At 43.7% G+C, this 13741-nt stretch overlaps 1 protein-coding gene across 1 annotated transcript in view; it reads left to right on the top strand.

The window, feature by feature from the left end:
* The window catches only part of GBX1 (gastrulation brain homeobox 1), a gene marked incomplete at its 5' end in the record, with an annotated part of 21929 nt that extends 8955 nt beyond the window's left edge, over nucleotides 1-12974 (top strand). Inside the window, 2 exons of the mRNA XM_006767302.2 lie at nucleotides 215-217; nucleotides 11767-12974. Coding sequence (XP_006767365.1) covers nucleotides 215-217; nucleotides 11767-12317 — 554 coding nt within the window. The remainder of the gene's footprint in view (nucleotides 1-214; nucleotides 218-11766) is intronic.
* Between the last annotated feature and the right edge of the window lie 767 nt (nucleotides 12975-13741).

Raw genomic sequence — 13741 nt, 5'->3', positions numbered from 1 at the left:
CTGCCTTGAGTGTGACAGGGGACGGTGCCCCAACCCCCCAATCAGCCCTACCCTGAGCGTGACTGAGGGTGGCGTCACAACCTCCCAATCTCCCTACTCTGTGCATGACGGGGTGGTGCCCCAACTCCCCAATTGGCCCTGCTCTGAGCCCGACCAGGGGCCGCAGGCCAATATTGGGCCTGCCCTCTGCCACCCGGGAGCAGGCCTAAGCCAGCAGGTCATTATCTCCCGAGAGGTCCCAGACTGCAAGAGGGCACAGGCCGGGCTGAGGGACGCCCCCTTCTCCCTGAGTGCACAAATTTTTGTGCACCGGGTCTCTAGTGGTATTATAATAGAACAGAGAAGATGGAACTGTGTTGGGAGCAATGGGAAGAGAAGTGATGCAGAGGTGTACTGGAGGGAGAGAGGAGGAGAAAATTATCTTGAGAGTGAAGGTCAGACGCACTGAGTGCTGGGCTGGATGATAACTATTCTATAAGTTATAGCTAGATATTAGAAGTATGTAAGTATGTGATCTTGGCCAAATCACACCACTCTGTGTCTTAGCTTCCTCATCAGTAAAATTAGGGTTTGAATTAGGTGATTTATAAGCTCTACAATTCTGTTTTATCTATAAAGATATCTTAATGAGTTGTTTCCTTAAAAAAAAAAAAGGTCATCCTGAGCAAAAATTGGGTGAATTTCTATACTTCTCAATGCTGAGTTGTCGTGGTAGCTGATAAGGAAGAGCAGGCTGGGATATGTATGTCTTGAGGTAAAATCAGGACTGGGCTTTAGGATAGAAAAGGCATTGTCATCTGGGGTCGGGGAGGTGTTAGCTGAGCTGTGGCTGTGTACAGCCTTCAGATTAAATGAGATGGAGAAACATGTGATAAAGGTGGGAGTTGATCTTATCCAGGCCAAAAAGATTGGGGATCAATTGTGACCAACTTTATCTGGTGGGCAAAAGAGCAGTGCCCACCAGGGAGTGAGAAAAAAAAGTTACGTTGTGGAATCAGTTCCTGGCTTTCTATATTATGTTTCTAATTGGTACAATATTTATCATAGGGTGACATTAGGAATCAGTCTCTTCACTCAGTGCTGAAGAGATGTGGTGTGGTGCAGAGGAAGGAGTACCGTAGTACCTTTGGATACAGATCTTGGTAGCACCCTTTCTTTGTGACCTAAAGCAAAAAACTAACCTCTGCAGTCTCAGTTTCCTCACCAGTAAAATTAGTGCAATAATACTTACCTCATAGAATTAAGGACTTAAACGAGGAGATATTTGTCCAGCATCCTAACATAATAAGTGTGCAAAAAATTATCAGTATTGTCCTTGTTCTGGAAATGGATGGGGTGCTTTCCTGGGAATTAAGTTGGGAAAGACATCTTCTCTAGGAATTGTTTAGGATAGATGATACTCTCTGTACTGATAGGGACAAATATTTCTGGGAGTGATGATAGAAGTAGCACTGTATTCTGAGAACTATTCATATGGGGAATGCCAGGAGAGAACATTGTATGAATCTAATAGGAGTAGATTTTGTCTCTTGCCTTTCCTTCCTTCTTTTTTTTTAATTTAAATTTTTATTGAATTTATAAAAATTGATTAATAAAATTATATAGGTTCCAGGTATACAATTTTATAATACACTAGAGGCCCGGTGCATGAAATTCGTGCACTGGAGCTGTCCCTCAGCCCTGCCTGTGCCTTCTCGCAGTCTGGAAGCCCTTGGGGGATGTCAGTGGGACATCCTTAGCACTGCTGTGGAGGTGGGAGAGGCTCCCCCCACCACCACTGCGCTCGCCAGCCATGAGCCCGGCTTCTGGCTGAGCAGTACTCCACCTGTGGGAGTGCACTGACCACCAGGGGGCAACTCCTGCATCAAGCGTGTGCCCCCTTGCATATTAGCCTTTTATTATATAGGATCATCCTGTATATTGTATTGTTTTACCACCCTAAGTCATGTATCTTTCCATCACAATTTATTCCCCCCCTTTACCCTCTTCTACCTTCCCCCACCCCTTTCCTTCTGGTAATCACTATACTGTTGTCTGTATCTATAAGGGGTGTTTTTTTTTTTTTTGCTTAACCCTTCATCTTTTTCACTCAGACTCTCAACACCCCTCCCTTCTGATGGCTGTCAGTCTGTTCTCTGTATCTAATGTCTGTTTCTATTTTATTTGTTAGTTTACTTGTTCATTATATTTCACACGTAAGTGAAATCATATGGTATTTGTCTTTCTCTAATTGACTTATTTCGCTTAGCATAATGCTCTCCAGGTCCATCCATGCTGTCTCAAAGCATAAGAGATCCTTTTTATAGCTGCATAGTATTCCATGGTGTAAATGTACCACAGCTTTTTTTATTCACTCATCAACTGATGGGTACTTGGGCTGCTTCCAAATCTTAGCTATTGTAAATTGTGCTGCTATGAACATAGGGATGCATATATTCTTTCGAATTAGTGTTTTGCATTTCTTCAGATATATTCCCCAAAGTGGAATTTCTGGGTCTTTCTCTCCCTCCTTTTGGTTTCCATGTCTCACATTTTGGCATCTCCTCTAGATCCCAAGGCTGCTGAAAGCCCTTCTGCTGTGTCCCTCTGGCACCTATTCTTCCTTTCTCTCCATTAAACACAAAAACAAAAAACAAACAAACAAAAACATCTCCTTTTTTTCTTCATCCAAATTCCTTTTCTCTCATATGTCTGATCTCAACTTGAAGTTAGGAGCAAAGCCAATGAATTAAAATTAATTCATACTCAAATGGATTAATGAGATTTTTAAAAATATATTTTATTGATTTTTTACAGAGAGGAAGGGAGAGAGATAGAGAGTTAGAAACATCAATGAGAGAGAGACATCAATCAGCTGCCTCCTGCACATCTCCCACTGGGGATGTGCCCGCAACCCAGGTACATGCCCTTGACCGGAATCGAACCTGGGACCTTTCAGTCCGCAGGCCGATGCTCTATCCACTGAGCCAAACCGGTTTCGGCGATTAATGAGATTTTTAAAAATCCAAATGAATTTCAAACTGGTGGAATTTTAGGGGGTGGTATTATAAATGATTTCAGGTAATGTGGGAAAATGATTATTATTACCATTTTTAATCCTCACCCAAGGACATTTTTCTATTGCTTTGGTGAGATATGGGGAGAGAGAAAAACATTGATGTGAGAGAGACACATCAATTGGTTGACTCCCGAACTTCCCCCCTGACCAGACAGGGGGCCGAACCTGCAGTCCAGGTGTATGCCCTTGACCGGGAATTGAACCCTCAATCCTTCAGTTTGAGGCCGGCACAGAGTTGTAAACTAACCACTGAGCACACCGGCCAGGGTGAAAAATTATTTTTGATGGGAAGTTATGGGAGTGAGGTGGAGATGCTTACTTTCCCTGGGGGTAGGGGGGTGGAATAAGCTAGTTACAGCATTGTATGTAGTCAGAACTCTTTGAGTTGCTAGTGACAGCAGCTCAACTCTAATTTAAGCTAAAATGGGCAGTTATTGATTCACATGACTTTGAAGTACAAGAATGCAAATAGTGCTATTATTTTCTTCTTGTTCTCAACTTGTCTCCTTTCTCTGTTTTCACCTCATTCTCTCCATATGAGAGGCAGAAGGAGGAGTGTGGCACAAGCATAAGCTGATCTAAGTTTTATAATCCTATGTTGGGACCCCAGTGGGTTCTAGCACATATCAAATCCTACGATGGTTGATTAACTAGCTTGAATCAGGTCCCCAGGGAGGTGGGATGTTAGGATTGGTCAGATTCAGGTCCCATGCCTACATTTCACTAAGGTGGAGGGATGTGATTGACAGCCCCACTGTACTGGATAATAGGTGAAAAGCAGTGCCCAAAGGAAGGGGTGCTATGAATGAACAAAGCGGGAAGGGATGCTGGGCAGACAAAAACAAACCCCAAACAGATACCTATCTCGACCAGAAAGAAAAAAAAGAACCGACCTTTAACTCCCTTTCATTATTAGGGAGGAAAGCCTTCTCCCTGGCTAGATAAGGAGTCCAAGGGAGTGATAGAAGAGATACCCAGAGTGAGGCCTGAAGAGAGTTCTGTAATGAGGAAGGTAGAGAGAAATGAAGATAGTAGAAAATTTCTATTCCTCAATGAGGCTGATTCTTGTACAAGAAAGAGCTGTCCTTGAGGGATGAGGGAAACAGTTGTAAACTAGGAGCTAGAGAAAAATTATATTAAAACGAAGCTGTTTCCAGAGTTTGACAACATTATTTTTAAATGAGAAAATACATTTCTAAATAAAAGGAATGTTGACTGGATGGATTATATCATCAAACCAATAATGACAGAAAAAAATATGAGAAAGATCTGATGGGAATTTTGTTTTGGGAAATGAGAGAAATATCCTGTTAAAGGACAATATTAGGCTAGAGCTCTGCAGTGATAAGTGAAAGGGATGAGGTCTAACTTAAAACTAGAGTTGATAGGAAGGTTATTTATCTGATGAGACATCTAGGGAAAGGACTTTTACTTCAGGTGGGAAGGGAGAAAAGATATTTTACTGCAAAGAATAAAAGAGCATTGACTAAAGGTGTAGGAGACTAAGGTTTAGACATGGCTCTGTCCCTAGCTATGTGACTTAAGAAAAACATTTTAGCCAAAACCGGTTTGGCTCAGTGGATAGAGCATCGGCCTGCGGACTGAAAGGTCCCAGGTTCGATTCCGGTCAAGGGCATGTACCTGGGTTGCGGGCACATCCCCAGTGGGAGGTGTGCAGGAGGCAGCTGATCGATGTTTCTCTCTCATCGATGTTTCTAAGTCTCTATCTCTCTCCCTTCCTCTCTGTAAGAAATCAATAAAATATATTAAAAAAAAAAAAAAAGAAAAACATTTTAATCTTTCTGAAACTCAGTGTTTTCACCTGAAAATAAGGTTACCAACCTCTCATTGCTATTAATAATAAGTTCTACTCCACTTCAGTGAGTTCCTTGAAGATAAAATAATACATGTGAAAGTGTTTTGGAAAGCTGAGGTGCTCTTGGCACTGGCACCATTAGTATGCCATGAGAGGAGCTCTGAGCTTGAAGTGGTGGGGACATTGTCCTGAAGTTGTCATGAAGGTGGGAGGGACTCTGGATGGTCGAGATGCAGAGAAAATTCATGTCAAATCTGGAGCCAAGAATGCTGAAGAGCCCTGGGGGAGAGAGAGAGAGAGAGAGAGAGAGAGAGAGAGAGAGAGAGAACCTAAATTATAGAGAGGAGTAATAGCAAATTGGGGGACATGAAATGGATGGGTTACTGAAAAACAAATTGAAAGTAAGCTAGTTGCGCCCTAGCCAGTTTTGCTCAGTGGATAGTGTCGGCCTGTGGACTGAAGGGTCCTGGGTTCGATTCCGGTTCGATTCTGTACCTGGTCGGGGCACGTGCAGGAGGCAACCAATCAATGTGTTTCTTTCATATCAACATTCATAGCTCTGTCTATCCCTCTCGCCCACTGTCTCTAAAAGTCAATGGAAAGCCCTAACCGGTTTGGGTCAGTGGATAGAGTGTCGGCCTGTGGACTCAAGGGTCCCAGGTTCGATTCCGGTCAAGGGCATGTACCTTGATCGCGGGCACATACCCAGTAGGGAGTGTGCAGGAGGCAGCTGATCGATGTTTCTCTCCCTTCCTCTCTGTAAAAAATCAATAAAATATATTTTAAAAACTCAATGGAAAAATATCTTCTGGTGAGGATTAAAAATAAATAAATAAACAAAGTGGTAACTGTGATGGCTATAAATGGGTATATTAGGGGGGCGGGGAGAAAGTAAGCTAGTTGCTATAAACAATTGGAGTAAGTACTATCTTTGAAAAGAACAGAGCAATAATTCTATACTGGGCTTGATGATGAGATGAGGATTTAGAAATGAGAGTGGTAGCAAACACCCCTTTTATGAGGTATGACCTGCATTTCTTCTCACCTCTTGACAACAACTTCCTCCATTGGTTCTGTATTTAGGAAACTGAGTAGGTGACCTGATCAATAGGATCAGGAAACTCTGTGTCCTGAGAGTGGCTGGGAGTGTGAGGGTAGTTCATCTTTGAAGTACAGGGAAGAGAAGTCAGAATTGAGTGAATGGGGGAGAGACTTCTCTTCAGTGGGTAGTAAAGACTATTGATTTTATATAAGCTAGGACAGCAGGTGGATGAGGGATGGCACAGGGGCCCTGTGAGTTCCTGTAGCTGGAATCTAACTAAAATGGTTCTCCACTCCCTGGGCAGTTTTCTGTGCCACAACCCAGGCCACCATCCTTGGTGACCACAGCTGTGGGATTCCCCTCTAGATGGTGAGAGCCAGTGCTATTAATTCTTTCTACTGGAAAATATCTACCATGGGTTCTTTGGTCCTTGATTTCTTCTCCAGCCTGACTGGCCCATTACCAAGATGGGGCTTCTCTGTCTCTGGAGCTGCTTCCCTTCCTCTTGGAAGGAAGGCCCCAGGCAAGTGTATCCCTGCAGCCTGAACACTACTCTCTGGAGTGGGAATAATGCCCTGGCATGGACTCTACAACTAACTGTGGTTCAAAACTTGTGATTTCTGGTTCTTAGTGTAATAGCAACGACAAGGAGAGTTCACATGAACTCTGGATATATCCTAATAACCAATCTGCCCCACATTATTCCTCCTGAACAGACACCAAACTTTTTTCACAGACTCGAGACTTACCCATAGGGAACAAGTTTAAAATGCAAATACTCGTCTATTACCAGTAATAACATTTTCATGCACAAAGGACAGAATCTTTCTTTCTGTTTGGCTTACCTACCTAGCTCAGGCAAATTGTTTCCAATTTCAAGTTTTCCTTTTGGTGAAATTATTGTCATCAGAATCTTTATTTCCCATGTAAAATTTCAATGTGGTCTTGTTTTGTTGATCAAGGTTTTTTGTTCATATCAACCAGTTATAGCACCTGCAGTTAGAATTTTACTTTTATGGACATTAAACCTAACAAGTCCAATTATTCTAAATCAAATTTTGCAAATGGAAATTTTATCAAAAAATTTTGCTTTTGTTTTTAGTCAGCACATTTTTCTATTGAAATTTTCATTTTATTTGATTTGAATATGTTACCATTAATATAACATATTGTAAATTGGATAAAAGGAAATAGTTTGTATTTATTTCTTAGTTAACTCAATAGAAAATAATAAGCTGTTACACGATTGACACATTGCAAAGGATTGGGTTAATGTCTTGTTCCTTCAATTCTTCTGAATATGTCTCTATCACTTTGGGTATTACAGTCTAATGTGCTCCACTGTTGGTGGAGCAAAGGGAAATTGGCAGGGCTAAAATGTTTTGCTTTGCTCCAAATGCATCAATGTTTAGGTAAAGAAGGTAGGGGTGTATGTGCGTTTTTAAAGCTTTTTGCTATTTTCTTTCTTCCTTCTCTAAACTTTTTAGCTCTTTTAGTTTCTCTGATTCATCCCCTAAGTCTTCTATCCTCCTTCTCTCATGACCCACTCCTTTCTGCCAACTTTTCTTCTCTCACCCACTCCTTCTCAGTCTTACTGTCCCAGACTCTTGTTTAGCTGTATTTCCCCCTCTCGGTTGCTTTCTTTTTTACCCCACCTCCATCTCCTTCTAAGAGTTGCTTATCAGAGCCTTCAGTGTCATGATGATAAAGACTCAGAGAGAAACTCCTGCCCCTGCCTCTCAGCATCCCACTGGGATCAAGTAACCAAGAGAGGTTGTGAATCTGGGGTTCTTGTCTGGCTTTAAAAGCAGCACTGAGGGTGGCCCACTTATGGGGGCTTGATTTTATGGAATCTGTCTGAAGACAGAGGGATGGATGATGTGATCTCAGGAGGGCCCTGCCAGATCGAGGAACCTGGGAGCCTCATCTCAATCCTCATCCATTTAGATTTATTGGACACCCCTTGGGTACTCAGAACTGTGCTAACTGATTTCATCTTTCAAGCCCTTTTAGCAGCTGGTTAAAATATTGTAATCCAGTATCTGCCTTTTTAGCAGCTGTTTAAAATATTATAATACTGGGCAGAGTTTTTACAAGCTTTTGTGTGGTTTTTGTTGTTATTTACAACAAACCATGTTTTAAAAATTAGAAGTTAAAAGATTTAGTAATAATGTTGGAGATTGTCCTTCATTTCTGTTAGCAGACAATCCTATAGGTTACTACTCCATATGGATTCCTCTCCAGCTACTGTGAGATCTGAGGGCATGCTGAGCAGTGGGTAGGATAACATTCATGGAGAAGATGCCTTATGCGCACTAGAACTGGCTTGGATTGGGGCGATGGAGAATATCTTAGGAGAGACATGGGAAAGGAAGGACAGAGGGCAAGAGAGCAAGCTTGGGAACAGTTCTCTTATTTAGTCAATAAATATTTATTGAGTGCCTACTCTGTGCAGGTAATTTTCTAGATACTGAAGGTATAACAGTGAAAAAATATATTAACAATGTCTACCTTCATGGGGTTTATATTCTAATAAGAGGAGAGAACCAACAAAATAAATGAAGTTGGTGATTTGTACTATAGCAACAAATAAAGCACAGGTAGGGAGTATTGGGAGTCTTAATTTTAAAAGGGTGATAAAGTAAACACCTAAGGAGACAGGATATGAGCCAGTGCAAAAACTCTAGGTGAGAGTATGTATGTATTCCAGAGAGAAGAACCTGGATAGGGGGAGAAGGCAGGGCAGAGAAACCAGTTTAGAGAAAATGTCAATGAACCAGGGGAGAGATGATGGTGACCTGGACTAGCTGGATAGAGAGGTGGTGGTGAGAAGAGGTCAGGGTCTGTATTTTAAAGGCAGCAACAAGACCAGGACTTGCTGGTGGATTGGACAGGGTTTGGTTTGAACAACAGGGAGGATGGAGTTACCATTAACTGAAATGGCAAAGATGTAGGTGCATGTGGGGAAGAACTAGCATGGAAGAAAGATCACAAGTTCCATTTGGGACTGTTAGGTTTGCGTTCTGGAAGTGGAAAGTGGGAGATGTGTGAGGAAGCCCTTAGTGCTGGGGTGGAGAACTTTTTTTTTCTGCCAAGAGCCTTTGGATATTTGTAGCATAATGTGTGGGCCATTTGGATATTTCTATCATCATTCTTGGGCCATACAAAGTTATCAACTTAAAAACTAGCCTGCTATATTTGGTCAAACATTTAATTAACTTACTCCTAATGCCTGGCCGGGCCAGACCAAATGATTTTGTTGGTGTTATATAGCACACAGGCTGGACATTCCCCAGCCACCCCTGTCTTAGTGAAATGAAGGAAGAAACCAAGGATGTGAATCTTACAGTAAATAAAATGGAATTGGCTAGGGATAAGGGAGAACATGTGGGTGATAAGAGGTGCGTATCGTGAGGAGCACCTTATAGTATGTGAAGTTGGGTGCTCATGAAGCATGGCCAGCTGTTAGGGAGAGAATGAGGACCACTTGCTGGTGAAAAGCAATGAATAGTCACATAGGAAGGCTGGATAAGCCTCAGCTGGGGTGTGCCACATAGGTTTTGAGGTTAGATAAAGAATGAAGTACTGCCGCCGAACCGGTTTGGCTCAGTGGATAGAGCGTCAGCCTGCGGACTGAGAGGTCCCAGGTTCGGTTCCGGTCAAGGGCATGTACTTTGGTTGCGGGCACATCCCCAGTGGGGGGTGTGCAGGAGGCGACTGGTCGATGTTTCTCTCTCATCGATGTTTCTAATTCTCTATCCCTCTACCTTCCTCTCTGTAAAAAATCAATAAAATATATTTTAAAACAAACAAACAAAAAAAAGAATGAAGTACTACAGGGAGAAAAGGTGCTGGCCTGGGGTATAAAAATACCCTTGAGACTGGCTGTCATGGCTCAGTGGATTGAGCATCATCCCATGAACCAAGAGATTGCTGGTTCAATTCCCAGTGAGGATACATGCCCAGGATGTAGGCTGGAACCCTAGTGGAGTGTGTACAGGAGGCAGCCAATTGATGTCTCTCTGTCATGTTTTGCTATCATTGATGTTTCCATCTTCTCTCCCTCTCCCTTCCTTTCTCTCTAAAAAATCAATAAAAACATTTTTTTAAAATACCCTTGAGGTATGAAGAAGCTAATTGAGGTGGAAGTGGGTGATCTGGATATGGTTGAGAATTTTGGCCTCTAAGGATGCCAGTGTGCTCTTAAGGAAAAGGAACAGGTGTAGATTGCATCAGTGAGAGGAAAGGGACAACTCTGGGATGGGGAAGGGGATTGAAATGTACTGGGCTGCTACTAGAGGCCCTGAGAAGTTCTGCTGACTGGAAGGCAGATGGGGAGGGGTTTGAGGAGAGCAGCAGGTAACCTCTGAGTGCTGAGAAGTGTTCTAGCCATGTGTACATGTGCACACTTCTTTTCCATATAAGGCACTTCATTCCCTGAAGTTATTTTACTTTGGGTTGTATTCACAACCTTCGAGTGTGCTTATGAGTGTACATGTGACATGTGGGTGTAGATACATGTGCTCCCAATTTGTGAAGTGCTCCCCACTTTTACACACTAAACTCTATTGGTAAGGAGCTGTTTACAGATTATTCATTTTTCTCTTCTCTTTCCTATTTGTTGGTTTTCTTGTGATTTTTTTTTGTTGTTTCACTGCTTATTGGTCCTTTGGGCAGAAAACAAGGGATTTTGTAAAACTCAAACATTGAAAACATTTACAATGCATTATTTGCATTATAAGAATAAAAATGTCAGTGGATAGAATAAAACCAATGGTTCAATTAAATTTTAAAATTATATATGGGTTAAAATGTTTATGTGGCTGTGATTACAAATAACCAGTAATCTACTAAATGAATCAAAATTTCGTTTTCACCATCTATATTTTCCCTTGCTGCATTTTTATTTCTTCCCACATTCCTTCCATGTTCCCAGTTGACAGCAAGCTCGGGGGCCTCAGGATTCTGAACTTACGCAGAAAGCAGCTGTTGGTGCTGCTCTGCAACCTTAACCGGGAAAGAGGGAAGGCGGGAAAGCGATGACATCATTTTTTAAACAAGGAGAAGGAATGAAAGGGACTTAGGAGACTAAGTAATTGGAAGAAAAGTCTGGTCACTGATAAGCCATGTGGCTGGGAGGGTTCCCCATTGTGGGCTGGATGGTCTGATTAAGGTGAATTGGGAAGGAGTGCAGTAAGGAAAATTCCTGATTCCCGGGTCCTTGTGTTAGATTTCAGTGACCTAGATTTTGGGAATAGAGTGAGGATGGGGAATCACATGACCCTGAAATTCCCATCTGGAAATGAGATTCTAGATTTAAGGAAGAGGGAAGACAGAAGAGAAGTCAACACATAGCTCTTCCACTGGGTCTGGTTAGGATTCCTAGAATAACAAAGGCTGATAGCCCCTGTCCTGCAAAAGTAAGTTCTCCTATATTGTTCATTCCTGCCACAGCAACTGGAAGGATCCTAAGCCAGGTCCCCTACTACTTCACTCTGGGGCCTGAGGCTGCGTGCTCTGGGTTTAGAGAAAGCTGGGAAGGTAGTGGGTAGGCAGAACTGAGGTAGGGTGTGGGAATGTGGAGGGGACACACTCCTGGGAATGGTGTTCCTTTGATAGACACTTGTTGCCTGCCCCACTTTGCTTTAGTGAAATCTGTGCTGGTTAATACCTTTCTTCCTATTTCTTTGTCTTCCCTGAACTTCTTCCATCCCCATCTCATCCCCTCTACATCTGTATCTCTTCCTGCTGTCGTTCTGGTCATGCCTGGTCATGGTTTCATGTGCCTCTTCCAACCTGTCTCTTTTCCTACCTTCTCCCTCCCTGTCCATTGGTTTTCACTCCCCACAGAGGGGAAGGTGTACAGCTCAGATGAGGAGAAGCTGGAGGCACCAGCAAGAGACCCAGCAGGCAGCGAACAGGAGGAAGAGGGCTCGGGCGGTGACAGTGAGGACGACGGTTTCCTGGACAGTTCTGCAGGGGGCCCGGGGGTTCTCCTGGCACCTAAACCGAAGCTAAAGGGAAGCCTGGGGACTGGAGCTGAGGAGGCAGCCCCAGTGGCATCAGGAGTCACGGCTCCTGGGGGCAAAAGCCGGAGGCGCCGCACAGCATTTACCAGTGAGCAGCTTTTGGAATTGGAGAAGGAGTTTCATTGCAAGAAATACCTGAGCTTGACAGAGCGTTCCCAGATCGCCCATGCCCTCAAGCTCAGTGAGGTGCAGGTCAAGATCTGGTTTCAGAATCGGAGAGCCAAGTGGAAGCGCATCAAAGCTGGCAATGTCAGCAGCCGTTCTGGAGAGCCCGTAAGAAACCCCAAGATTGTTGTGCCCATACCTGTGCATGTCAACAGGTTCGCTGTGCGGAGCCAGCACCAACAAATGGAACAGGGAGCCCGGCCCTGAATGGGGCTCTTGAGGACTTCAGAAGGCAAAGGATTCGTTTCCTGGGCTTGCTTAGAGACTGGGTTATGGCTCTGTGGACCAGGGAGCTACCACTATGATTCTGCCCTAGCAGGGGGCTCAGTTGGCAACTCACTTAGCTCTAGGTATGCTCTCCTGGCAATCCGAGATATGGACCCATGTCCTTGAGTCTATTCCAGAGACCCTCAGGACTGGGGCTTCAGGATTGAAGGGGCTTGGGTTCTCATTGCCCAGGAGCTTTTGGGACTGAGGTGGACTCCTGGGGAGGTGTTGGGTTCTAAAATGCCTAGGGCCTGAAAGGTTCCTGGAATCACTTCTGACAGGGGTGGGGAAGAATCCAGGGTAATGACCAGCCAAGCTGATCACAACTCCTTATTTATTTTGTGTAAAGTTTGTATATGTGGATCTATCTGCCTCTGTCTGTCTGCACTGAGAGGGCTTGGGAAAGTTGTTTCCTTGATCCTCAACCAGAGTTTAGTTCCATCTTACTGCCTCTGAGTGGTTACCGTCTTACCTATCTATAATACAAGGACATGCAGAGAAACTAAATGGAACCGTCACTAGCCTCCTTAGAAACTTAACACACACCATCTCTTCTCATGTAAACTACCTCCACATCTGTTCTTTCCCAGCCTGGGGTCTGCCCACTGTGCACCTTTAGACTTCATGTTCCTAACGTGGTCCTTTACTCTCTACCCATTAAACAGGCAAGCTTCATCATCTCTGCCTCCTTCTTTGGAAGAGTTGGCAGATTTCAGAATAGAGGACACGTCTACGGCCATACCACCCTGAACGCGCCCGATCTCGTCTGATCTCGGAAGCTAAACAGGGTCGGGCCTGGTTAGTACTTGGATGGGAGAATAGAGGACTCATTCACATTAGTATTAGGATAGGAAATGAAGTACTTGGCCCTAGTTTAGCTTGGGTGTGTCCAGGCCCTCTCTAACTAGGTAGATGTTAGCAGTTTGAATTTGTTAGTGACTGGCAGGCAGGTGTTTGGGGGGGGGCGGGGGGGAGGCGGGTGCTGGCTCACCCTCATCACCTGTGAGCTCATTAATCTTTATCTATGCAGAGGACACAGCAGCTAAGTGCATCTGCCACCATTTAGTATCCCAGACATGAGGGCATAGAGTAAAAGACACATTTCTAGTTATTTCTTATGGCATTAATTGTGGTTTCTCCTCCCAATCACAGCATTTATGAAGTTTGGGATACCAATCCTCTTGTTATAAAATGAGATTGGTTAAGAAGGCCCACGGCAAAGTGAAGGCAGAAAAGAATCTGTGATGGTTCTGGAAGGGTATGTACTATGGGGGAAGCTACAGAGATAGGAATGAGGCCTTGGGGTTGGAATTCTATGAGCAAATTAAGGAACAGCGTTAGTGGACCCAGTTACAGACCCTAAC

The sequence above is a fragment of the Myotis davidii genome, unplaced genomic scaffold, assembly GCF_000327345.1.
Source record: "Myotis davidii unplaced genomic scaffold, ASM32734v1 scaffold762, whole genome shotgun sequence".
Lineage (NCBI taxonomy): Eukaryota > Metazoa > Chordata > Mammalia > Chiroptera > Vespertilionidae > Myotis > Myotis davidii.
This window is presented reverse-complemented; position numbering and strand designations above follow the sequence as displayed.